This window comes from Rhinatrema bivittatum, chromosome 1, assembly GCF_901001135.1.
Source record: "Rhinatrema bivittatum chromosome 1, aRhiBiv1.1, whole genome shotgun sequence".
In the NCBI taxonomy this organism is placed as follows: Eukaryota; Metazoa; Chordata; class Amphibia; order Gymnophiona; family Rhinatrematidae; genus Rhinatrema; species Rhinatrema bivittatum.
In genome coordinates, this window is record NC_042615.1 from 655,261,620 (window position 1) to 655,288,174 (window position 26,555).

Here is a 26,555-nt window from a genome sequence, read left to right on the forward strand (position 1 = left end):
GGAATCTGTCTGGGATGTGAATGGAGCCTGCCTGGGATTTGGGTGTATGTGAATGGGAGATGGGTGTGTGTGCCTGGGATTTGGGTGTATGGAAGCTTGCCTGGTTTGTGTATGTGTGTGAAGGAGAGTGGGGCTGCAGGTGGATCCCAACCTGCCAACATGCAAAGTGAAGAGGAGGGCCTGGGGCTTCTGGCGGATACCAACCAAATCAGAGCTGGAGACACTTGTGTGTGTGTGTGAGAACTTGTGTGTTTGTGTGTATATATAGATATAGATATAGATATAAGAAAGTGAGGAGAAAGTTTGTGCACCCAGCTCCCAGTAATCCACGACATTCTCAGGGTGACTGGAAATCAAAAGTTCCCAGGTATGGAGAATGTGAATTTTTAAAAATCTTTATTAGCTTTATTTTTCAATTGTTATTTGATGTGTCTGCTGTTTTGAAATATTGTATTAGTGTTTGGGAAATTTAAAAAAAAGTTTTTAATTATTCAATTTTTTTATTTGCCTGTTTTTGAAATATTTTTAGTAGTGTGTTTTTACTATTATGATTATATATTATATTTCTTGATTTTATTATTTGATGTTTGAGTAATGATGATGTTTCTGTTTTTCCACTGTTGAAGTTTCTAGTTCAGTTTTTGCCTGTACATTTCTATTTATACTTTATGGTTGCTTTATTCTGTATTTGGTGAGGGTTTTCGTCTGTTCTGCATGTGTAACTGAAGTGTGGTATTCTCCTAGTAGGAAGTGTATTGGTGTGATAGTGCTATGGAAAATTTTTTGGAAAACTAGCTTAATTTCCTTTTGCAGATAAGGCTAACAGTTGTTATAAGATTCAAGACTATGCTATAGCTTGAGGCAAGATTGCAGTAACAACCAAAGGCCAGAGAATTAAAGATGACATATAGCTATTGCTTGCTAAGTGAAATATATATTTAATTATTAGAGGCTGAAGTTTTCCTTATATAGAAATAAAATAAGTTGTTGACAGCTTAAGTGACCGTTACATCACGTGAGCAAAATGTAAGATTATGCATAGCTTTTAGTTATAGGAATTAAATCTAAATTACAGGAATGTAATGCATATTGAAATATGGAAGCTAGTGCAGGTTGCTGATAGGTTACAAGCTTATTATCAATACTTGCTGATCATTTATAATGTGTGAATTTAATCTGCAACACCAGAGATTTTTGGCTCTGTTTCTGGACAGAGACCTATGCTATTAGTTTGCATGAATCTGATAACAAATTAGAGGAAGTCTTTGATTGCTTTTGTTGAGTACAGTTATTACTTTTTTACTTTTAAATTGAGTTTGACAGAAATAATACAAAGCCAGTTAAAGGGGCCTCTGGGAACTCCCAGGAGGGTTTTTTTAAGGCAGTTTCCACAACTGTATCTCTCCCAGGCTTTCTTCCCAAACAGTGCATGTGCATATGTAGGTTTCACAGCTCGGTATGTTGACAGCCTGGGTATACCACAGAGCTAACTGCTCCTTTTTTCCAATGTTAATGTCTCACCGAAGACCCTTTCTGAGGGTTCTGAGAGATATAGTGCTTCACATTTGAGGCAACCCCTGCTTGACCCTCACAGGGGGTAGCACTAAAGGAGTTTTCAGAGTTCTCTCGATATTGATCCTCTGAAAGAGGATCTGGATTAGGAGGGTTTTGCTCCATCTCTATCCTAATTAATTTCTATTACTATATGTGCCTTTATGTGAACCATTGTGATGGTTAATTTACTGAACGACAGTATAAAAAAGTTTTTAAATAAATAAATCTCTAATAATTTTACCAGGTTCATTGTCTCAAAAGAGAGATGACCTGGGAGATCTGGCAATGAATGTGAAGATGTCCTGAACACTGAGAGAACTTCCTGTGGATTGGGTCTTCCCAGTGTGTCAGCTTGGTAAGCTGGGTCATCTAGAATCTCCTCCGATGGGAGTCTAGACATAAGGGGACAATTACTGGATACAAAAGGATAAGAGAATAATCATGGGAGGCTGAGCTATGAATACCAGAAGCTGGGATGCATCCTTTTTCCCTTCCAGTATCTGCAGCACCCAGCTTAAGAGTTTTCCTGCAGATAAGCAGGCTGAATTAGCCATGCTGCCTGGGAGAGCCCCCTGGCAGCCTGATGCGGGAACTTCTATTAGAATGTTAAGACGTGCTCCTGCACGCTTGTGCGGTTCTTACACGCACGACTGCTTGATTCACCTCAGTTTTTTGCTTTCCTGAGCAGCAAACAGTCGCAGGTTATCTGATGTGTCTGCTGTTTTGAAATATTGTATTAGTGTTTGGGAAATTAAAAAAAAAAGTTTTTAATTATTCAATTATTTTATTTGCCTATTTTTGAAATATTTTTAGTAGTGTGTTTTTACTATTATGATTATATATTATATTTCTTGATTTTATTATATGATGTTTGAGTAATGATGTTTCTGTTTTTCCACTGTTGAAGTTTCTAGTTCAGTTTTTGCCTGTACATTTCTATTTATACTTTATGGTTGCTTTATTCTGTATTTGGTGAGGGTTTTCGTCTGTTCTGCCTGTGTAACTGAAGTGTGGTATTCTCCTAGTAGGAAGTGTATTGGTGTGATAGTGCTATGGAAAATTTTCTGGAAAACTAGCTTAATTTCCTTTTGCAGATAAGGCTAACAGTTATAAGATTCAACACTATGCTATAGCTTGAGGCAAGATTGCAGTAACAACCAAAGGCCAGAGAATTAAAGATGACATATAGCTATTGCTTCTCTCTCTCACCTCTCTTCAGTTTTCTCCTTCTTTCTTGTCTCTCTCTTCGCCTCTGCAAACCCACAAAAGGTTGCCATGGCCCCTAAAGCCCCGGGGTTTAAATTTTGCTGGTGTGACAAAATTATGTCCATTACTGATGCTACATCTACCTCAGGCCAGACCATGATCAGGCATCCTGCTGGGATTGCCGCAGGATGTCTGCTTGGCCCCAGTATCAGCGGGCGGCTAAACTGGCTTAACTCAGGAACTTGGAAGCTTTGGGCTTGTATGCCCCCTCCCAATGGTCGACCCACTCTTCTCCAGGTCAGGAGGCCAGATGTACAAAAAAGAACGTCCTCTTTACTACCCTTAACCAATAAGTCATACAGACTGGACCGGGGAACAGGGACCAAGCCGCATCAAAGCGAGCTCAAATGCTGGGCTGTGTGCTTGCCCTCCTGCGTCGGATGCATCGCCCGCGGCTCCCTTGCCCAAGGATAGTCATAGTCAAAGTGCCGAAGCTGATGCATCAAACAGTTCGGTGCAAACCCGAAGCAGAGCAACGGCTGAAGCACAGGTTTGTGGCATCAGACCCTGTGGCGCTGAAGCGTGCCTCAAGTCATCAATGCAGATGGCACTGAAGCATGCAACAATGTATATGATGCAACCGCTGCTGACCCTGACTCTGACACAGGTCATAGTCAAGTCAAAATCTCACCATTCTTCTTCGATGCACCCAACTCATCAGAGCCATGCACCGTCCTCAGGCTTCACCGGCACTCTTCACCCTTTCCGATGTAGATGTTTCAGGGGCTTCAGATGTGGACACTCCATGCACTTCGGGTCGCTCTTATTCTTTGGCTTCAGATGAGCGTGCAGCTGCCCGGAAGCGGAAAAGACTTCGGGACCCGGAGTCACCAGATGACAATACCCATGACATGAGTCACCTGGATTATTTTATAGACCAGGTCAGAACCCCAAATTCACCTAGAGATGACAGCAGAGAACCTCCTCCAGCCAAGAGGAAGAAGAGGAGCGCATCTGGGACCATCGCTTCACATTGCAGCTACTCAATTGATGTCCCAGATCACTGGAATTCTCCAAACCTTTTTGACACTGTGGTGTCCTCCCAGCTTCTTTAGTCCCTATCTAGTCCATCTGCGGCAAGCTCAGAATACTTTCTGGCTTCTTCCCCATTCGAATACAACCAGGAGAGGAGGTCAGCCCACCGACACCCCCCCCCCCCCCAGGTATATTCCTCCCCACCCTCTCCTGGATCTTTGCCGGGCATACCCTCGGATCCCCCAGAAGACCCTCTGGAGCCTACGTCACCATTGGAAGATCTCTCCTACGCCAGGTATATCGAGAAAGTGGGTACCGTCCTCATCCTGGAAACCAAGAAGCTACTGGACCTTAGGGCTGAAGTCCATAGCTTGCTCAAGATTTTTGATGTTCCGACAGAACCCACAGCCCTGCCCTCGCAGTTAGTCCTAGATATAGTTATGGACAGGGCATGATAGTCTCCATTCTCGGTGCCTGCCACCTCTAGGAAAACAGATCTCAAGTTTAGAATGTGGACGTCAACCCATTACGGCCCAGTCCAGTTACCACATAGGTCTGTAGTGGTAGAATCTGCCTTGAAATGGGCTAAAATGACCAGGCTATATTCTACACCCCTCTGGGCAAAGATAGCCGTTTTTAGATGACTTCGGGGAAAAAGGTGTTGCAGGGATTGATGCTAAATGCAAAAATACAGCAACACCAATTTTACATTATCCAGTATCTCTACGAATGCTTTCAGACCCTGAAGTCAGAAGAAGACCAGGGAGCAGTTGATAGACCCCAGCAACGGGGCATCACTGACATGGAAGAAGGGCTCTGTCATCTACTTTGCACAGTTTACAAGGGGTTCGACACATCAGCTCGGACATCTGTAGCAGCCAGGAGGGTAGCCTGGCTGAGAGAGAGTGCCATCCGTGAGGACATTGACGAAAAGCTTGTGGACCTACTCTGCAAAGGAGACAGCTTGTTTGGAGACAAGCTCAGGGTAACAGTGTCCCAGCTGAAGGAGCAGAGTGTAGCTGTGTCCTCTCTCACATCCCCGGCTGAGCAGGCACAGCCAAAACGATACTACTCTGCCTACCGGAAGCCATTCTACCTCAGGCGGTCGTACAGGCCATTTTCATCATATAGGCGTCCCCCGTACCAGCCGCAAAGGTCACAACAAAACAATCTCAGTAACGGAGCTGTGGCTGCGCCTAGCGCCAGCAGAAATCGGCGCAAAGTGCGGGGCAAAAGCCTCAGCAATCTTTTTGAAGTTGCCCATGTCACGGCTACTGGTAATGGTGGGTGGCTGTCTAGTTTCCTATGCCCTGGCAATGACTGAAATCACAACAGTCCGTTGGGTTCTGAACATCATACAGCAAGGTTACTGCCTGAATTTCAGATCCAGGCCCACATTACAGCACCTAGCTCCATCCTCCAAAGGTGTGGGGATTGTTCCCCTCCTTTTGCAAGAAGTTCACGTGCTGCTCCGCCAGTGGGCCATCCAGGTGGTGCCTCCACATCAGCAGTTCCAGGGGATCTACTTTCAATACTTCCTTATCCCCAAGAAGAGTGGGGGACCTCACCTGATTCTGGACTTGCGAGCCCTCGATCACTTTGTTCAGCGGGAGAGGTTCAAGATGACTCCTCTGAAAACCATTCTACCTTTTCTGCAACCCAACAACTGGATGTGTTCACTGGACCTCAACGATACCTATGCCCATATATTAATGCACCCCTCTTCCTGGTGCTACCTTTGTTTCTAAGTCAACAACGAGCATTACCAGTACAAGGTCCTGCTGTTCTGCCTCTCCTCAGCGCTTAGGGTGTTCACAAAATGTTTGGCAGTAGCTGTGGCCCAGCTTCTAAAACAAGGAATAAAGCTCTTCCCCTACCTGGATGACTGCCTGCTCATCACTCTGAGCCCAGAACGGCTGCGCACTCACCAACTTTCAGACTATAACTTACCTAGAGCAGCTGGGATTCATCATATATTACGGGAAATCTCATCTGGACCCATCTCAATCTCTACAGTTTATAGGTGCCATCATCAACACGAGCCTGTGCAAGGCCTTCCTTCCAGAGGACAGGATTTGTACCTTCAGGACCCTTGCTTTGGCTTTGAAGAGCCTTTACCACCCCACGGTGCGTCAAGTTCTCACCTTGCTAGGTCACATAGAACGGTGATGTATGTGATCCTGCACACACGACTTCACATGTGCCCCCTTCAGTGGGGTTTAAAATCCCAATGGTTCCAGCGATCCCACCCTATGTCGAGGACGGTGAATCTTACGATGTTGTTGGACGTGGATTGGTGGCTTCGACCCTGCATTCTCCACTTGGGTGCGCCTTTCTGGCTCCATCCGACCAAACTATCCTAACTACAGACACCTCCATCAAGGGCTGGCGGGCTTATGTACTACACTTCAAGTCCCAAGACCTTTGGTCCCCTTCAGAAAAACAATTCGAAATCAATCTGCTGGAACTCCGAGCCATTCGATATGCACTCCCCACCTTAGTTCAGCTTCTCTGGCACAAAACAGTCATGGTTTACACAGACAATCAGGTAGCCATGCTTTACATCAACAAGGAAGCGGGTCTGGTTCCAGACCTCTTTGCAGGGAGTCAGTGCTAATTCTGGAGTGTGCCCTAGCTCACTCCATACAGCTGTAAGCCACCTACCTGCCCGGTGTAAGGAACACGGAAGTAGACCGGCTTAGCAGGATCTTTTGTCCCCACGAGTGGGAACTGCATCTGGTGGTAGTGTTCTCCCTCTTCCACAAGTGGGGACTTCTGACCATAGATCTCGTCGTCAATGAATGCAACGTGAAGCTGCCAGAGTTCTGTACCTCAGCTCCCTGCGAGTGGCTCAGGACGCATTTCTGATTCACTGGGAGGGGTTGTTGATATTAGAGATGTGAATCGGAACTGAAATCCGAACCGATTCTGGTTCCGATTCACATCTATAGAGATGTGAATTGGAACTGAAATCCGAACCGATTCTGGTTCCGATTCACATCTCTAGATATGCTTTCCCCCCAATTCTGCTTATCGCCCGTGTATTACAGAAATGCATGGCGGAGGAGTTAGATCTCATCCTCATAGCACTGGCGTGACCCAGACAACCGTGGTATGCCTACCTCATGCACCTCTCCCTGCAACCACTGGTTCGTCTCCCTTGCAGACAGGATCTTCTCATGTAGGAGGGAAGGGATGCTTCTTCATCTCATGCAGAACTCCCTTCATTCGACGGCATGGAGATGGAAAGGAAGATACTGAGCCAGCTGCCTATTGCACTGGAGGTTCAAGATGATATCATTTCCTCATGCAGACTGTCCACGAGAATAAATTATGCTGCCAAGTGGTCTTGATTCCACCATTGGTGTATATCGGGGTGTCTGGACCCCTTTCACTCTTCTCCAGAACACTTGATTCAGTACTTACACTCGCTGTATGTGTCCGGGCTAGCAATTTCGTCCATCAGAGTACACCTCAGTGCCATTGCGGCTTATCACCCTTCCGTTCAGGGAGCCTCTATTTCCACACACCTCCTCATTTCTTGTTTCATGAAGGGGGCTTTGAGACTACATCCTCCTGTTTCATGGCCAGCAGTTCCATAGGACTTGAACATGGTCCTGGAGACATTGATGCACCCTCCGTTTAAGCCGATGTAATCATCCTCGCTGAAGTTCCTCACATGGAAAGTACTCTTTTTAGTAGCAATAACTTCAGCACAGAGAGTGAGCGAGCTTCAGACACTGGTGCACTATGTGCAATTTGCAGTTCTATCGTGACAAGGTTACTTTTCGGATGCACTCGACCTTCCTCCCAAAAGTGGTCTCGGCGTTCTATCTGAATAAGACTATAATGGTACCGACCTTCTTTCCATGACTGCATGCTTCCAGCTGGGAAGCTCTGCTTTACGCATTGGATTGCAAGAGAGCGTTGGCCTACTACAAGAAATGGACTAGTATGCCCAACAGGCATTCTCAACTCTTTCTTTCCTTCAACCCGAATGCTCCAGGATTGCCAGTAACCAAATGCATGCTAGTGAGCTGGTTAACCCAATGCATCCATTTCTGTTATTCTACCAGATCAGAGACACTACCTTCGAGGATAAAGGCACATCAATTGCGCACTGTAGCTACTTCAGTCGCACACTTACAGTAAGTACCAATTCAAGACATTTACCTTCACGTCTCATTACTATCTCCATCAACACGCCACTGCCGATGCGTCCATGGGGCAGGAAATACTGCGTAATGCTACCAACTCTTAAGAGTGTCCACCGATTACAGGGATACGTTGCATAGGTGATTACACTCAGATGTGAGCATCCACGAACTACCTGCTCAAAAAGAGGACTGTGCCTCGCTCCCTGGCTAGGGACTCCCAGACAGCATGGCTAATTCAGCCTGCTTATCTGTGGGGAAAAAAGCAAGTTTGCTTACTGTAAACGGTGTTTTCAGTAGATAGCAGGATGAATTAGCCACCCTCCTCCCTGGACAGTCCTACTATTTGCCTGCTTTCACTTTCTGGTGGTTACCGATGCTCTATGCTTTCTAACAAACTGAGGTGATGCAGGCAGTCATGCGGGAAGGTACCGCGCAGGTGTGCAGGAGCATGTCTTTCAATGTACTAAGAGAAGTTCCTGCATCGGGCTGCCAGGGGGCACTCCCAGACAGCAAGGCTACTTCTTCCTGCTGTCTATGGAAAACACCGTTTATGATAAGCAAACTTGCTTTTTTTTTTTTTGTGTGCAATTTACTTACTTCCTCTTTTAGCTCGGACAACGCCTTTTGAGTTATGCCACATCCAATTAGCAGCTTGTGAGGTGATGGCTCAGGCGAGGAAACTGTGTGACCCATGACAAAATAAAATCTAAACCACCAGGCACTCCCTTTGCTATCCTCAGGCACACCAACACATGCAAAGGTCCCCTGTATTGCCAGCTGACAATGTTCAGGCAGAAGACCCTTTTTTCTCATCCCGTTCTCCCCTTCATCTTGTTCACTATAGCACTACTAGATAAAGCAAAATAGCACAAAGAAACAAATCCCGAGTCACTATGCCAAGTAACTGTAATACCCAGAAGATCCAAAAACATTGCGCTAAGTGTCTAAAATCCCTAAACCAATCCAAAGATATTATCCAATGAGATCTGTACCCTGGGGACTTCAACCCTCAGATAGCAGGACTCCCAGCCTGGGACTGGCCTCCCCAGGCACGTCTACTCCTCCCAGGAGGGACTACCACTGCCCCTGTGCCAGCCTGGTGGGGGAAAAGCCAAATACCAGTTGCACCTATTTTAATCCAAAAAAGGGACTCCAACTCTACTTTAATTCCAGTCATCTCTATCTATACACATTCAGACTCCACAAATCAGCTGGTGCCACAGCTAATCCAGCGCTTGTATGCCAAAAAAGCGCAACCCTTATCTGCTCTGTGTGTCAATAGGTGGAAAAAACAATATAAACCCGTAATAAATACTGAAGACTAGATCTATACTATAACTTCCCTTACTAAATCCCTTCTCTCCCTGCTTTGCAACAGCGGAGGGCAGAGACTCCATGACAGAGCCAAGGGGTGGGAGGCAACAAAAGGAAAGCAAATGGCAATAAAAATAAAGCTACACTTACCAGAACCTACTTGGGGAAAGCCGGAGAAGAGTGGGGAGTACAGCTGAATGACCAAGACCAGAACCACACAGCCCAAAAAATAAGATGGAAGCAGCAATGTATGATAATATTGTCAACTGAAGATGCCGAAAACTGAAGTTCCCAGAAATCCTCTGCAACAGATGTATTGTTGGTAATAAGGAAAAAGACAGAATCAAGAAGAAGTAAGTCCTGGGGGGAGAGAATATTTCTATACCCACTGTGGGCCAGTGCACCAAGTTGTGGAAACTCCCTAGAAATCCCTCCTGGTAGTTCCCAGAGGCCCCTTTAACTGTCTTAGTATATTTCTGACAAGCCTAAGTTAAAAGTAAAAAAAGAAATGTTTGTAATAACTATATTTATCATAAGCAGTCAAAGACTTCTGAGGGTCAAGCCCACACCTAACAAATAGGCCTATTTTCATATAGGTTCCAAGTATCTTTTGTGCAGGGATTTCGCATCACAGCAAAACATGTAAATATAATATAAAGTGATATGTTTACCTCAGAAAACTGTTCTTTTGTTTTTTTCATGTAAAATATATTATACTGTAAATACATAATTCTTAACTGTGCATGTAAGAGAGAGGGCTGTGGTGTGTGTATGCACATGCAAAGCTGTAAGTTTCGCCTAGGGCATGTAATACTCTTGCAGCAGCCATGGATTCCAGGGGAGGTAGTGAAGACTTGGGAGGTGAGGGTGTTGGTTTTTAAAGTTTAGATCACTGGAGTTAGCTGGGGTTCTTTTTGGTTGGCATGGAAGAGGGACATAATAAATGGGTGGAGGGGACAGCACAGAAGCTAGTGTGTGTTTGTGAAGAGCTAACTAAACTTAAAGTAGATAAGATGATAGGGCTGGATGGGGTACATCCAAAGGTACACAGGGATCTTTGAGATGTCCTGGCAGCTTCACTGGCTGACAGTTTCAATGCTTCTTTACGGTTGAGAGTAGATCCAGAGGACTGCAGATGGGTAAATGTGGTTCCTATTCATAAAAGTGGAAGTAAGGAGGAGGCAGGGACCTATAGGCTGGTGAGTCTGATCTCTGTGGTGAGCAAATTAATGGAATTGCTGTAAAACAGAGGATAGTGCAAATTTTGGAATCTGAGGCAACATGGTTTTATCATAGGTAAATCTTGTCAGACAAATCTGGTCAATTTCTGTGATTGGGTGACCAGAGAGTTGGATCAAGGGAGAGTGCTAGATGTAGTGTATTTGGATTTCAGTAAGGCCTTTGACACTGTTTCTCATAGGAGATTCCTTAAGCACCCTTGTTATGGGACTTAGACTGACTCACTGGGTTAGAAACTGGCTGACTGGGAGGTGACAAAGGGTAGTGGTAAATGGCTTTTTCTCTTAGGAGGGTGTATTAATAGCGGTGTTCCTCAGGAATTGGTCCTTGGACTGGTTCTTTTCAGCATTTTTCATGAGTGACAGCAGAAGGATTGTCAGAAAAGGTTTGTCTTTTTGCCAATGATATAAAAATCTGCAACAGGATAGGCCGCCAGGAAGGTGTGGGAAAACATGAGGAAGGATCTAGCAAAGCTCGAGGAATGGTCTAGGATCTGGTAGTTAATGGTAAAAAAAAAGCAGAGTAATGTATTTAGGATGCAAAAACCCAATGGGGAGGTAAAGTATTGGAGGTGTAAATCTTCTAAGCATGAAAGAAGATCGGGATTTGGGGGTGATTATATTTGAGGATCTTAAGATGGCTAAACAGGTGGATAAAGTGATAGCAAAATCCAAAAAGATGCTTGGCTGCATAGGGAGAGGAATGGTCAGCAGGAAAAAGGAGGTGATATTGCCCCTGTATAGGTCTCTGAGACTTTATTTGGAATCCTGTGTGCAATTCTGGAGACTGCACCTTCAAAACGATATAAACTGGTAGGAATCGGTCCAGAGGGTGGCTTTGAAATGGTCAGTGGTCTTTGTTATAAAAAGTATGGGGATAGACTTCAAAACCTAAATGTACACCCAAGAGGAAAGGTGAGATAAGGGAGATATGATGGAAACATTTAACTATCTCAAAGTTTTCCATGCATGGGAGGTAAGAATTTCAATGGAAAGGAGGCTCTAGAATGGAATGAGGGAAGACTTAGGAGTAATCTTAAGAAATATTTCTTTTCCCATTGATAGCAGGGCTGAATTAGCCATGCTGTCATGGGATCTGTCAATCAGGTCCGGGAGGCGGAGCTTTACCAAGCAGAGATTTAGATTTTAGCTCTCTGTGGCTGCGCATGTGTTCCAGTGCAGGAAAGTAACAGATTCACCTCAGTCTGTTCTTTCCACGAGCGGGATCGCACGCGGGGCTGACTTCTCCTCAGCGTTTATTATTTTTTATTAGAAATGTCAAAAAAGTTGGGGTTTAAACCCTGTACCTGTGGAAAGGTAATATCGGTCACGGATGGCCATGACCGATGTTACGGATGCCTGGGGCCAGAGCACAATTTACAAAATTGTGAATTTTGTGCCCGAAAGTCCCCAAGAGCCCAAAAACAGCGGGCTTATAAGATACGGGAGCTTTTCAGTTTTTCGCAGCCATTGGAGGCTTATTCTTCGCCTGGCCCCTCGACAACACGGCTCCATCGAAAAAACGAGCGTCGTCGTGGGATCCTCAACCCTCCAGGCTTGGAGGTAAGGACTTGCCGAGACAACATAGGCCACCGGATCCGAGAGGACCGAGAGAGCCTCAGCAATTGGTGCAGGAAACAACGGTGCCTAAATCTTCCGTGCCTACAACTTATGTGCCCAAAGTATCTTCTGCGCCCAAATCACCGTCGGCGCATAAACCTGTGCCCAAAACGACATCGGCGCACAAGACATTGGTGGACACAGCGCCGAAGACATCCGCGCACACGGCGCTGAGGACGTCTGCGCACACTGAGCCAAAGACATCTGCGCATATGACGCCGGAGCCAAATGTGCGCACATTGCCGACTTTTGTGCGCTCGGCGCCAAAGACTTATGCGCACAAGTCGCCATATGCGCACAATCTACAGAAAACATTGGCGCACGTGGCACCGAAGGCATTGGAGTACACAGCAGCAAAGAAATCGAAGCACAGTGGACTACAACAGTCCAAACACCCATATCATTCAATACCACATGGGTTAAAACGAAGACATCAGTCTCCAGATGTACCTCATTCCACCTCTTTAGATTCTAATTCTACAGAGGTGAAATCAAAACGTATAAGAACGATCGCCGTCGGGAAGTGGAATCCACACAGGACGCCATCACCATAGGCGATCACGTCACTCACATCAAAAGGCTGTGAAGACGAGGGACACATGGGAAGTGAGCCCTTCTACTTCTAGGTCATCTCATGCACGAAGTGCAAGCACCTTATCTCGTAGAGACATAATACAAATCACTTCCTCTGCTGTATCTACATCCTCAGATAATTCTGTTAGGACCACAGAGGGCAAGATAGGGAAGACGTATGATGTACCAAGTGCTTCCCCTCAAATTCCTCCAGTGCAACCTAAAGCATGCGAGTTACCAAAACAATCTGGTCGTTCAACAATGCCTTCTCAAACAAAAGAGGCATTTTTTCAATTATCCCAATCATTGGCAGGGTTTTACGAAACTCTTCAATCATCCTTTAAGATGTCTAATGAACTATCTGTGAGTTCCCCGGAACACAGTATACATACCTCTAGAGAACCGTCGGTGGAGCTTCCGGCATCCTCAATAGCAAAACGACCAATTTCACAGATTCAACAGCAAGATACACCTATCGATTCTCTGTCTCCGCAAACATCCCCATCGTCATCTACCGGATTCCCATCGGATCCACAGGAACAACCGCACGAACCGTATTCCCCTCCAGAGGACCTGACATACCCAAACTTTTTAGAAAAATTGGGCATGATATTACATCTGGAGGTACAAAAGGAGACAAACCCTAGATCAGAAACCTTTGGTCTCCTAAAGATTTTCGATGCTCCGGGAGAACCAATATCTCTCCCACCACAAGAACTATTACATACCGTCTTACAGAAATCTTGGGAAACACCTTACTCTCTGTCAGCGGTTTCAAAGAAAACAGATATAAAATTCCGCATGCGGAAAACATCGCCTTACTCTACGCCACAACTACCACATGCTTCAATTGTGGTAGAGTCTGCAATGCAAAGATTCAAAAAAGCAAAGTCGCATACCTCATATCCACCAGGCAAAGACAACCGATTTTTAGATGAGTTTGGCAGAAAGATGTACCACAACTCAATGTTGAATGCCCGCATTATGCACCATCAATTCTACATGGTACAGTACCTATATGAGTGCATACAAGCCACAAAAGGTATGCTTTCCTCAACGGCAGATCAGATACCACCGCCTCTTCATGACATGGAGGAGTGTTCTCGACACCTTCTGCGATCAGTATATGAGGGATTTGAAAGATCTTCTAGAGCATCTGCAACAGCTATCGCAGCCCATAGAATGGCATGGTTACGTTCTAGTACGATACGAGAAGATTTACACGAGAAACTAACGAACCTCCGTGTACAGGAGACAACCTGTTCAGAGAACGATTTCAAGACACAGTCGGCAAATTAAAAGAGGAAGCTCTAGCAGTTCAATCCTTAACATCACAACCTCACTACTCGACCACGCATCATTATGTAGGATCTACTCGTAGACAATCCTATGCCCGTAGGCCTTACAGGTCTTATCAATCCTTTCGTACACAGACGTATCCATCTTATCAGCGTCCTCTGCCGCAGCAACACAACCCAATTCAATGTAGGGGTAAACCACGTAACCAAAGACAGCAGACACAACAACCGGCTGCTGCAGTAAAATCAATGCCATCTTTTAATAACCCAGCCACCACCACTACATCAAACACCACCTGGCAGAATTCATTCTTGCCTGGCAGCCTGGGAGAGAATAACAACCGATCAATGGGTTTTAGAGATAGTACGACATGGCTATCAACTCCAATTTACCACAAAACCCATACTACCTCATCTTTCCACTCTAAAGAGTCAAAGCTTCCAACCACAACTGGGGGAGGAAATTGCTTTGCTTCTCAAACAGCAGGCCATTCGACAGATTTTCCCGAAAACCTGACACACAGGGTTTTATTCCCCATACTTCCTCATACCCAAAAAGTCGGGTGGCCTTCGCCCCATATTAGATCTACGGGAATTGAACAAATTCCTAACCAAAGAGAAATTCAAGATGGTATCGTTGAAATCGATCCTACCTCTGATTCAACCCAACGACTGGATGTGTTCCATCGATCTGAAGGATGCTTACACACATATTCCAATCCATCCATCCTCTTGGCATTACCTATGCTTTCGCTACGGCCATCAGCACTACCAGTACAAGGTTCTTCCCTTTGGACTATCGGCTGCACCAAGGGTTTTCACCAAATGCATGGTTGTGGTGGTGGCTCATCTCAGACAACAGGGTATGACCATCTTTCCATATCTGGATGATTGGCTAATAATAGCCTCGACCCCAGACATCTTACTCGATCACCTTCGACGAGTGATACAGTGCTTACAGGAATTGGGGCTAGTGATCAATTTTCAGAAATCACATTTCCAACCAACATAAAGACTACAGTTTATAGGAGCAGTCCTGGAGACCATTCGCAACCGGGTGTATCTCCCAACAGAAAGAATAACACAACTATGTCAACTTCTCTACTCGTTGAACAACACTCAAAGGCCGTCGGCGAGACAGAGTTTGATAGTCCTCGGCCACATGGCGGCGGCTATTTTCATGGTTCCCAATACCAGGCTACACATGAGACGCTTGCAATGGGGACTAAAACGTCAGTGGAAACAACACTCACAAGCATTGACATAGAAGTTATCGTTGATCTCCGAGATGAAACAGGACATAACATGGTGGCTTCTAGGCTCCACCCTGTCCAAAGGAGCATTGTTCAGTCCTCCTCCTCACAATGCAGTTTTAACCACAGATGCGTCTCGCAAGGAATGGGGAGCAAATCTCGAGATTTACGAAACCCAAGGGTTATGGACAATCTCCGAGCAGACCCTACAGATAAATTTATTGGAGCTCAGAGCAATTCGAAATGCGTTACAAGTGTTTCAAGATCACTTAAAGGGCCGCAGAATCATGATCTACATAGACAATCAAGTGGCAATGTTTTATATCAACAAGCAAGGAGGGTCCGGTTCATGGTCCCTTTACAAGGAGACCCTGACAATCTTTCAACATGCTCACCAACATTGCATACATCTGCAAGCAATTTACCTACCAGGAGTAGCAAATACAAGAGTGGACAGGCTAAGTCGCATCTTTCATCCTCACGAATGGATACTCAATTCGGAGGTAGCCCAAGACATCTTCATTCAGTGGGGGATGCCTACAATAGATCTCTTTGCAAGTTCCCAAATTCTGTTCGATAAGACCAAGTCAGTTCAGGATCGCCCAGGATGCCTTCCTCATTCCGTGGACGACAGGCCTCCTGTATGCCTTTCCTCCTATACCACTCATAACAAGGACAATTCAAAAGTGCATAGCAGACAAGGCTCAACTGATACTCATAGCTCCAGCCTGGCCAAGGCAACCGTGGTACAGTTTCCTTCTCCGACTGTCCATCTCGGACCCAATTCGGTTACCAAATCGCCCGGATCTTCTCTTCCAAGATCAAGGAACGCTTCTACACCCGCTACACTCATCTCTCCATTTGACAGCATGGAGATTGAGAGGCTCCTTTTAACAGAACAGGGAGTTTCCACTTCGGCACAGTCCATTTTTTTAGAATCCAGGAAACTCTCAACAAGGAAAAGCTATAGTTATAAATGGAAACGATACTCTACCTGGTGCACCACCATTAGACTGTTCACCTGAGTTATTCATGGATTATCTACATACAGTGTACACAGCTGGTCTTGCAACATCATCCATTAGGGTTCATCTCAGTGCCATAGTGGCATATCACAGACCACTTAACAATATTCCTATTTCCAGTCACCCCTTACTATCTCGTTTCATCAAGGGGTTAAATCACCTTCGTCCTCCGATCTCCAAACCTCCAGTTCCATGGAACCTCAACATAGTTCTTGAACAGCTTATGCTTCCCCCGTTTGAGCCCATGGACTCAGCACATATTAAATACCTCACATGGAAGGTGGTGTTACTGGTTGCAGTAACATCAGCACGAAGCGTCAATGAACTACAGGCCTTGGTCCATTATTCTCCATATTTACAATTTCATCACCAAAAGGTGGTTCTCCGAACTTACCAGTCCTTCCTACCAAAAGTGGTTTCTCAATTCCATCTCAATCAGACCATAGAATTACCCATCTTTTTCCCTAAACCTCATACAAATGACAGGGAAAAATTACTGCATACACTAGATTGAAAAAGAGCTTTAGCATACTACAAAGAAAGAACAAACTCAGACTCCCGAGTTTCTCAACTCTTTGTCTCTTTTGACCTGAAGGCGCCTGGACTACCAGTGGCTAAACACACCATCTCCAGCTGGATAGCACAGTGCATCAAATTTTGCTACGACAAACAGAAGCTACAGCTACATTCTTTCCCAAAGCTCATCAAGTTAGAGCAGTGGCGGCCTCCTTGGCACATCTTAAACATGTACAACCCATAGACATTTGTATGTCAGCTACATGGTCATCACTCCATACCTTCACATCGCACTACTGCCTTGATCAACAAGCAGCCGCTGATGCGTAGATAGGGCACGCAATCTTCTACTCTCTATCCTCTTGAACACAGTGACTGCCACACTGTTCATGATTACGTACAAACATACATAGCATAAACAATGTGATCCAGAGCTTGGGACTCCCATGACAGCATGGCTAATTCAGCCCTGCTATCGACGGGGGAAAAGCAGGTTTGCTTACCGTAAACGGTGTTTCCGTAGATAGCAGGATGAATTAGCCATGCTGACCCGCCCTCCTCCCTGGCAGTCACCGTCTTTTCAACTACAATACAGCTTAATCACAGACTGAGGAGAATCTGTTACTTTCCTGCGCGGGAACACGCATGCAGCCGCAGAGAGCTAAAATCTAAATCTCTGCTTGGTAAAGCTCCGCCTCCCGGACCTGATTGACAGATCCCATGACAGCATGGCTAATTCATCCTGCTATCTACAGAAACACCGTTTACGGTAAGCAAACCTGCTTTTACAGGGAAGTTAGTGGATGCATGGAACGGCCTCCGAGTGGAGGTGATGGAGACAAAAACAGTATCTGAGTTCAAGAAAGCATGGGATAAATATAGTGTATCTCTAGGGGAGCGATAAGAATTATAAGGATAAATTAATTGGGTGGCTGGGCCATACAATCTTTTTCTGCCGTCATGTTTCTGAAATAGGAGGCTGTGTCCTCTTGTGGATTACAAGCTGGTTAAAAGATAAGAAACATGTAGGAATAAATGGTCAGTTTTCTCAGTGGAAAATGGTAAACAGTGGAGTGTCTCAGGGGTCTGCATTGGAGTAAATGCTTTTTAATATATTTATAAATGATTTGGAAAAGGGAATGCCAAGTGAGATGATCAAATTTGCAGAAGATACAAAATTATTCTGAGTATTGAAATTACAAGTGGATTGTGAGAAATTGCAGAAAGACTGGGGATTGGGAGATTGGGCATTCAAATGGTAGATTACCGTATTTTTCGCTCCATAAGACGCACCTGACCATAAGACGCACCTAGGATTCAGAGGGGGAAAATTAAAAAAAAAAAAATTGTGCTAAACCGGCTCTGCGTCTGGGCGTCTTATGGAGCAAATTAGGGGAGTGCATAGTTTTTTTTTTTTTCTCCCCATTTTGTTTTCGGGTCTGGGGAGGGCCATTTCGGTCCACTCCCCAGATCAGAAAACTTTTCTTTCTGTGGGAACCCCCAAACCCCCCCCCATCCCAACCCTTTAAATTAACAACCTCCACCCCCTGACCCCCCAAGACCTGCCGAATTAATTTCCTGCAACCCCCCACCCTCCTGACCCCCCCAAGACCTGCCGAATTAATTTCCTGCAACCCCCCACCCTCCTGACCCCCCCAAGACCTGCCAAACGTCCCTGGTGGTCCAGCGGGGGTCCAGGAGCGGTCCGGGAACGATCTCCTGGGCGTGAGCCGTCGGCTGCCAGTAAACAAAATGGCGCCGACGGCTCTATGCCCTCACTATGTCACTGAGACCGACCGCTGCTATTGGTCAGTCTCAGTGACATAGTGAGGGCATAGGGCCGTCGGCGCCATTTTGTTTACTGGCAGCCGACGGCCCTATGCCCACACTATGTCACTGAGACCGACCGCTGCTATTGGTCGGTCTCAGTGACATAGTGAGGGCATAGGGCCGTCGGCTGCCAGTAAACAAAATGGCGCCGACGGCCCTATGCCCTCACTATGTCACTGAGACCGACCAATAGCAGCGGTCGGTCTCAGTGACATAGTGAGGGCATAGGGCCGTCGGCGCCATTTTGTTTACTGGCAGCCGACGGCCCACACCCAGGAGATCGTTCCCGGACCCCCGCTGGACCACCAGGGACGTTTGGCAGGTCTTGGGGGGGTCAGGAGGGTGGGGGGTTGCAGGAAATTAATTTTTCAGGTCTTGGGGGGGGGGGGTCAGGAGGGTGGGGGGTTGTAGGAAATTAAGTCGATAGGTCTTGGGGAGTCGGGGGAGGGGGGGGGGGGTTTGTTAGATTTTTGTTTGGTTTTTTTTTTTATATTCGCTCCATAAGACGCACATACATTTTCCCCCCACCTTTGGGGGAAAAAAAGTGCGTCTTATGGAGCGAAAAATACGGTATATCTAATATGGGTAAGTGCAATGTGATGCACATTGGGAAAAGTAGCTTATACTGTAGTTACATGGTTAGGTTCCATATTAGAAGTTACCACCAAGGGAAAGGATGTAGGACAATACTTTGAAATAATCAGTGCAGTGTGTGGTAGCAGTCATAAAAGAAAACAGAATGTTAGGAATTATTAGGAAAGGAATGGAGAATAAAATAGAAAATATCATAATACCTCTGTATTGCTCCATGGTGAGACCGCAAATTGAGTTCTGTGTGCAATTCTGGTTTCCACATCTCATAAAAGATATAGGTAAACTGGAAAACAAACAGAGAAGGGTGATCAAAATGATAAAGGGGATAGAATGGCTCTCCTATGAGGAAAGGCTAAAGAGGTTAGGGCTGTTCAACTTGCAGAAGGAGATAGCTGATGGGGGGGTGGGAGGGGATATGATAGAGGTCTATAGAATCATGAGTGGCATAAGAATGAGTAAATGTGAATCAGTTATATACTCTTTTTAAATAATACAAAAATCAGGGGATGCTCTATGAAGTTAGTAAGTAGCATATTTAAAAGAAATCAGAAAAAATTCTTTATCACTAAATGCACAATTAAGCTCTGGAATTTATTGCTGGAGTATGTGGTAAATGTAGCTAGTATAGCTGTGTTCAAAAAAAAGTTTGAACAAGTTCCTGCAGAAATCCATATATTATTTAATAGATGAACTTGGGAAAAGCCACTACTTATCCCTAGCCATTAGAAGCATGAGATCTGTCTACTGTTTTGGATCCTTCTAGGTTCATGTGACCTGTTTGGCCAGCACTGGAAACGGGATACTGGGCTTGATGCCTTGGTCTGATCCATTAAGGCAATTCATATGTTTTTATGTTTAACTGCACACGATACTCAAGCTGTGGTCAAATCATGACTTGATACAGAAGAAATATGGTATTTTCTTTTTTAGTCTCCATTCCTGTTTGGATCATTCCTAATATTCTATTTGCCTTTTTGACTACCGCTATGGTCAATATAATTTAAACCCTGGTATCGGTATTCCATTGGTTATCTTCTTTCAATCGCGTATCTGAAATATCTATATCCTCGCATAATACATTCTAATTCACCAGTTTTACTCTTCAGACTTCTGGCATTTGCATACAGACTTTTTAAAGTATGTTTTTTATTTGTATTTTCTTTTCTCTTTGTATTCACAACCTGCTTATTAGCAAAAGATACATGCAGTAGAGAGTCATTCGCATTGGGGTGCTTTGTCTACATTTTCTGGGCTACTTCAGCCTTAAAACACAACCTCTCTACTGGGATATTCTAACTTCCCTGTTTTGAAGGTATCCTTGAAAAATGCCTCCCTCCGTACCATGTGCTTCTGAGCGACTTTCAGCTTTCTTCAGTGGTCTAGTTTAATCGCTGGTCTATCTCCTTTTTAAAAGTTATCATCAGGAGCCTGGTTCCATTTTAGTTAAGATATAGAGCACATCCTGTGGAATAGGCTTCCCGTTCCCTAGAATGTTCCCCAGTTTCTAGCAAACCTAAAGCCTTCTTCCCTGCACCATGGTCTCATCCATGCATTGAGACTCTGGAGCTCAGTCTGCTTTTGGGGGTCCTCAGTCTGCTTCAGGGTTCATTTCTGAGAATGCAATCCTGGAGATTCTGGATTTCAATTTCCTATCTAAGATTCTAAATTTAGCCTCCAGGACCTCCCTCCTGCACCTTCCTATGTCATTGGTGCCCACATGTACCACGACAGCTAGCTCTTCCCCAGCACACTCTAAAATCTTATCTAAGTGGTACATGAGGTCTGCTACCTTCAAACCAGGCAGACAAGTTACTAAGCAATAGTCTCTGTTTTATTCTGCATTCCTTTCCTAATAATTCCTAGCATTCTATTTGCTTTCTTGGTTGCTGCCTCATGCTGAGCAGAGGTTTTCAACATCATATCACGATGACGCAAGATCCTTTTTCTAAGGCATATTTCTTTGTGAACCTGTCAAATCAAATATGAAATTAGTTTATCAAGCAGCCTAAAGAAAACCTAAGGAGTTTTGCAAAACTAATAATTAAAATTGTTTTATGTGGAATGGAGAAATTTTAAATATTTTATTTTTAAATTATTCATTAAAGTTAAAGCACTAAAGTTTGAAAGGGTGTTTTTTGATCTATGATTGATACTGCAGCACTCCTTTACAATTTAAACTTCTGCACTGAGGGCTTTTTCCTTCTATCACTCTTTACTTAATGGCACCTGGGCTATTTTAGCATATATTGCAACCTCTCTATCGAGATGCCCAAACTTCCTGTTTTGTTAGTATCCTTCAAAGATACAACATTCCAAACCATGCATTTCCTAGTGACTGTCTGCTTTCCCCATCATCTGTCCTATCTTCTTTTTAAAGATTAATGCTAGTAGCCTGGTTCTACTCTGGTTAAGGTGGGGCCTATCCTGTTGGAATAGGACCCCCTTCCCTAGAGTTTGCTCAGTTCCTAAAATCCTCTTTCCTGCTCCATCGTCTCATCCATGCATTGAGACTCTGGCGTTTAGCCTGCCTCAGGGGTTCTGTGCGAGGATCAGAGAGCATTTCTGAAAATTCAACCTTGGAGGTTCTAGATTTCAATTTCCTACCCAAGAGACTAAATTTAGCCTCCAGAACCTCTCTCCTGCATCTTCCTATATCATTGGTATCCACTTGTACCATTTGTACCAGCTGTTCCCCAGCACTCTTTAAAATTTTACCTAGGTGGAACGTGACATCCACTACGCTTACATCAACTAGGCAAGTTACTAAAGCGATCCTCATGCCCATCAGCCACCCACCTGTCTTCATGCCTAATGATGAAATCACCCAATACAATGGTCATCCTAACCTTTCCCTCCTGATTATGGACCCCTGGGGTTATATCCTCGGGGTGAGAGGGTAAAGCATCACATGGAGGGTAGATCCTTGCTATGGGATCACTGCCTGCCACACCAAGGTGGTGGTCTCCTGCCAGATGGCCTTCTTCTCCAAAGCAGCACAAGGGCTTTTAGACTGAATTTGGGACCTCCCTACTATCATTGAGAAGCAGCTTTTATACTTCCCTAACCAGTCCTGCACTGTGCTTCTAAACAATCAGTAAATCGTGCCATCAGCATTAAATTTTAAACACAACTGCAGATCTTACACATAGATCCAATAGACCAACCACAGTCAAAGACTTAAAAATAGACCCTATTGGTTGCAATAGATAGAAGACATAATAGGAACATTTCTGTTTGAATTTTCTTTTATACATGCATGGCATATTGTCTTTCTGCCACTAATTTATCATCAGTATGCTTTTGGACTTTTGTGATACTTAATATAACATAACCTAGTAGATTTTGGCAGGTAAGATTATTTGCTCTATCCAGTCTGCCTGAGATTGCTGTTCCTCCTTTTGTTTGTATTTGGGAAATGTAACCAAGTCAGCCAGCAGCCTTTATCAAGAAACGTGACAACTTGCCATGAGTATATACTAAAGCATTGCCACTTCTATGTGTTGGTTGACCCTGCTGACTTTTCTTGTCAGCTTGATGCAGCTATATCACCATTCTGTACAAGTCAGCTTTGTTGTCTCCCTTTTTTCACCCTCTGGTTAGATGAGCATATAAGTTTCCATAGGTTGTCCAAACACTGGTCACATTTCTTTTACTCTGTTCCTCCCCCACCTTAGCTCTTAGCAGTGCTTTCTTTGTCATAAATATTACATTTTACCACAGTTTGTTTCCTACCTCAGTTGGACATTTCAGGCCTTCAACATTGTCACAATCAAGCATTTTCTTCTGAGCTCGCTAGCCTCCTTCCTTCTAACTTCATATTCTGAACCGATGTCCTTGAACTTATTTCTTTATGGACAATGCCACCATTAATTCTTTATTCAAGTCTACTAAATATTGACTTTTTCCCATTGCAGGTAGATGCTACTGAAAATGAGCCAAAGAGTTTTATCTTTATGAGTGAAGATGCAATGACGAATACAGACAAACTTATGGTTTTGATTCATGGTAGTGGTGTTGTCAGAGCAGGACAATGGGCTCGAAGACTTATAATAAATGAAGACCTTGACAGTGGTACACAGATACCTTATATTAAGAGAGCAATGGAGGTAAGCAAATTCTTTTTTCAATACTTAATTGGAAAAATATGAATATTTTCCTATGAAACTGGACTGTGCCACAAGCCTCTTTTTGACTGTGTTTGTGTGGCTTGCTTCAGTGATTGTTCTATACAGTTGCTCTAAATTTCAACCAAAAATAACTTAAGTGGCAGCAACTCATTACAATAAAAACCTTAAGTTTTGTTGAAAAATATAACTATGTGCTCATCCATTCCATTAAGTGTAACATGATAGACTAGTAACTTGAAACATTTCTATTTGTCCTGTCGTCTTGTAGGTGGAAAATAAAGTATATTCAGGTAATATACAGAGGGTGCTAAATGACATCAAGGTGCCTGCACTTATTTTGGCTCCTTTCTTCTGCATACGCACTACTCTTTGTGAAAATCAAAGCTTCTTAATCACCTTAGTCTTATCCTTTCCACCCTTCATAGCATCAGGATATTATGTTAGCAACCATATCTTACCAAACGTATTGCATGAATACAGTCCAATCCATTAGTTTGCTTGAGACTCCTAAATACTATAATCATTTCAAGAACCTGTTTAAAATTAATATTCTAAAAGCTATCCATTTTGTTGCTCTTTGCTACAGTTTATAAGTCTCCAGTTTTCTTTTTGGAGATGAAAAGAAGAAAGAGTGGGTATGAGGGGAGTGGAGAGAGAATAAAAGGGAGGTGGAGGGGGAAAGAGGGAGAGAAAGGGATGAAAGATATGTAGAAAGGTACTTGGGGAAGAGAAAGTGGGGAAATGGAAAGAGTGATGCTAGAGAGGAATCAAATTCTATGTTTGACTGTGATTTCTGCCACAGTAGTAGGTTCTTTATTCATGTGATTCATGATTTATGCTCTCTTGGGAAATACAGTACCATCTGCTTCAACTATAGATGAACCCCCAGTTCCTGTTGCAGCTTGGATTTTGTGTGTTGATTTGCTTTAAAAAATCAAAAAAAGACAGTAGGAATTCAAAGATTGGCAGCCAGGTGCATATTCTAAATGGGCAGCACTATACTGTGTATAAGAAACTTTGATGTGCTAGCCATATGTTAATCGATTACCCACATATTGCACTTTGTAGCTGAAAGATTGTGACTTCAGGAAGTACATTCTTTCTATAGAAGGGTTCTGATTGACAGATTCCTTTTTCTCTTCTTGTGAAAATTTAAAGCTAAACAAAATATGTTAATACATTTTTCTATTTATTAGTGGAACAAACCACTGGTAAAGCCTGCCAGGATGGGGTTGCTAAATACAATAATGTGCAGGCTGAAAAACATTTTTCTTTCCAGTCAAAGATTACATTTGCTATAGAGAATTGTTGAATACTCCATTGTTATGTTTGATGGGTAGCTGACATGTTTGTTGTAAAGTTACTTAAAGATATTGATATGCACTTTAGAATTTCAAAATATTGTATCTTCTCATTGATGAGCAAGTCATGAATATGACGTCCAAAAAAATTCACTTCCATTAAAATTCGAGTAGATCTTATTAAATTTCTCTTTATTTTTGTAACTAAAATCTTTAGCCATAAAAGCTGAAACAGTCTGCCTTCAGCTCTTACTGAATAAGATCTCATTTTATAGTCTGAAAGTTAGTATTCAGATACTTTAGTTATGGTATCATCCTGCCTGCTAATGTTGAAGCTTAAAGGGCCACCTGGTGGTAGTGTTTTGCCACTGGCGCATGACTGAAGATGTGCAAACTATGGAAGCCCCTTTGGAAGTGCCAAGAGAGTAACTAGGAAGTTACAAGGATTAGTGTGAACAACACATCAGGACAGCTAGATGTTTTGAGCATTTGGAATGGCATGAGAAGTCTGTCCGCTGGAGATCAGAGTAGCTCTTCTTTTGCTAAATATGCTGGTGATGTAGGATTGATTTCTGGTACTGATAGCATTGTTTCTGTAATGTATTACCATTGAAAGTTGGATTAGTGGCTCTGTCCTACCACAGGGAGGTTGAACTGGGTCCTAGCCATTAAAGCTGCTTATATTCTGTTACTAATTTTTATGCTTTAGTATAATTTATTTCCTAGTGTGTAGACAGATGGACTCAGGACCAGTGGGTATATGTTCCACTGCCAGCAGATGGAGACGGAGCAAGCTGATGTCACAGTATATATAGCCGTGCAGTGACCCCAGCCTGCCAGTATTCTCCGTCTCCAGCAGATGGTGGACATGCATCTCCCTATGGGGATTGCTTTGAGCTTTTTGGAAGGAGAAATTTGAAATTCTAAATTAAGGAAAAGAAATCCCCGCTGTCCAGCGGTAATACTTAAAAGTCCCTCCCCAAGTTGAGAACTCCTGAGGTGATTTCTGTGGTCTCTCAGAGGCATGCTTTGGTCTGGTACCTGGGTTTCCTGGTGTGGACATAGCTGCTAGTTCAGCTAAAAGTCTGCGGATGCAGGAGGCTAAGTGCAACGGTGACAGAAGATGTCCTATCCACCCGCATTCGGAGACCATCTCTGTACTCAGCCGGCAAGCGATGAGCTCAGGTAAGGTTTAAAATTTTAAAAAAAAAGTTGTATTTTTGAATCAGAGACAGAGGGGTTTCAGGATTTCCTCCAGTCTCCGTGTGCCATACTGACGTTCGTTCCCACTCCCGTTGGGGTTGGGGAACTGGGCAGCCTGGTGGGTTGAGTGGCCCCTGGTGGGCTAGGTCCCACACTTAGGCTTTTTTCTTGCATGCCACATGATAGGCCGCAGTGGTGTTTTTCGCGAGCGCTCCTCTGCTTGTTCTGCCCTCTACACGCCGTCAGTTTGCACAGTGTGTCAGCTTTGCATATGTGTTGTGCTTGCTGTTTTTACACTGTTCACATGCTTAGCTTGGCGCACAAGTTGTGCGTGTGCCTTATCACACTTTCTTCTAGGTGCTTATTTTTTGTGCGCATTTCCCTTTTGAGCGTGAGCCATTCAGAAGCACATTTACTGTCGCGATGGCGCCAGTAAACAAGAAGCCTAAGCGTCGTCTTATTTGTGTTGCCAGTCATATTAGGGCTTCTCAGCCTGATCTGGCTTCTGACCTGTGTCAGCACTGCTCAGATGCTCAGGGAGAATTGTCTTTCTTGGATTTTGCTATATCTGGCTCCTCCCATTCTAATGATGAGTTGGTCACAGCTTTGACTTGGGGGGACCCCAGACCTTGGTTCTCCCTTTTCTGGCTCCTCTGGAGGCAAGGGCAGTTCTATGGGACCAGCTCCAGTTCCTTCTGGGCTTGGTCTGGA

The 26,555-nt window shown here is 44.2% G+C and overlaps 1 protein-coding gene across 2 annotated transcripts in view; it reads left to right on the forward strand.

Annotated features, from left to right (window-relative positions):
• Positions 1–26,555, forward strand: part of FAM172A (family with sequence similarity 172 member A) — a 907,909-nt gene that overhangs the window by 179,168 nt on the left and 702,186 nt on the right. For both annotated transcript variants that reach the window (XM_029573259.1, XM_029573251.1), the window contains exon 6: positions 23,128–23,319. In XM_029573259.1, the coding sequence (XP_029429119.1) occupies positions 23,128–23,319 (192 nt within the window). The remainder of the gene's footprint in view (positions 1–23,127; positions 23,320–26,555) is intronic.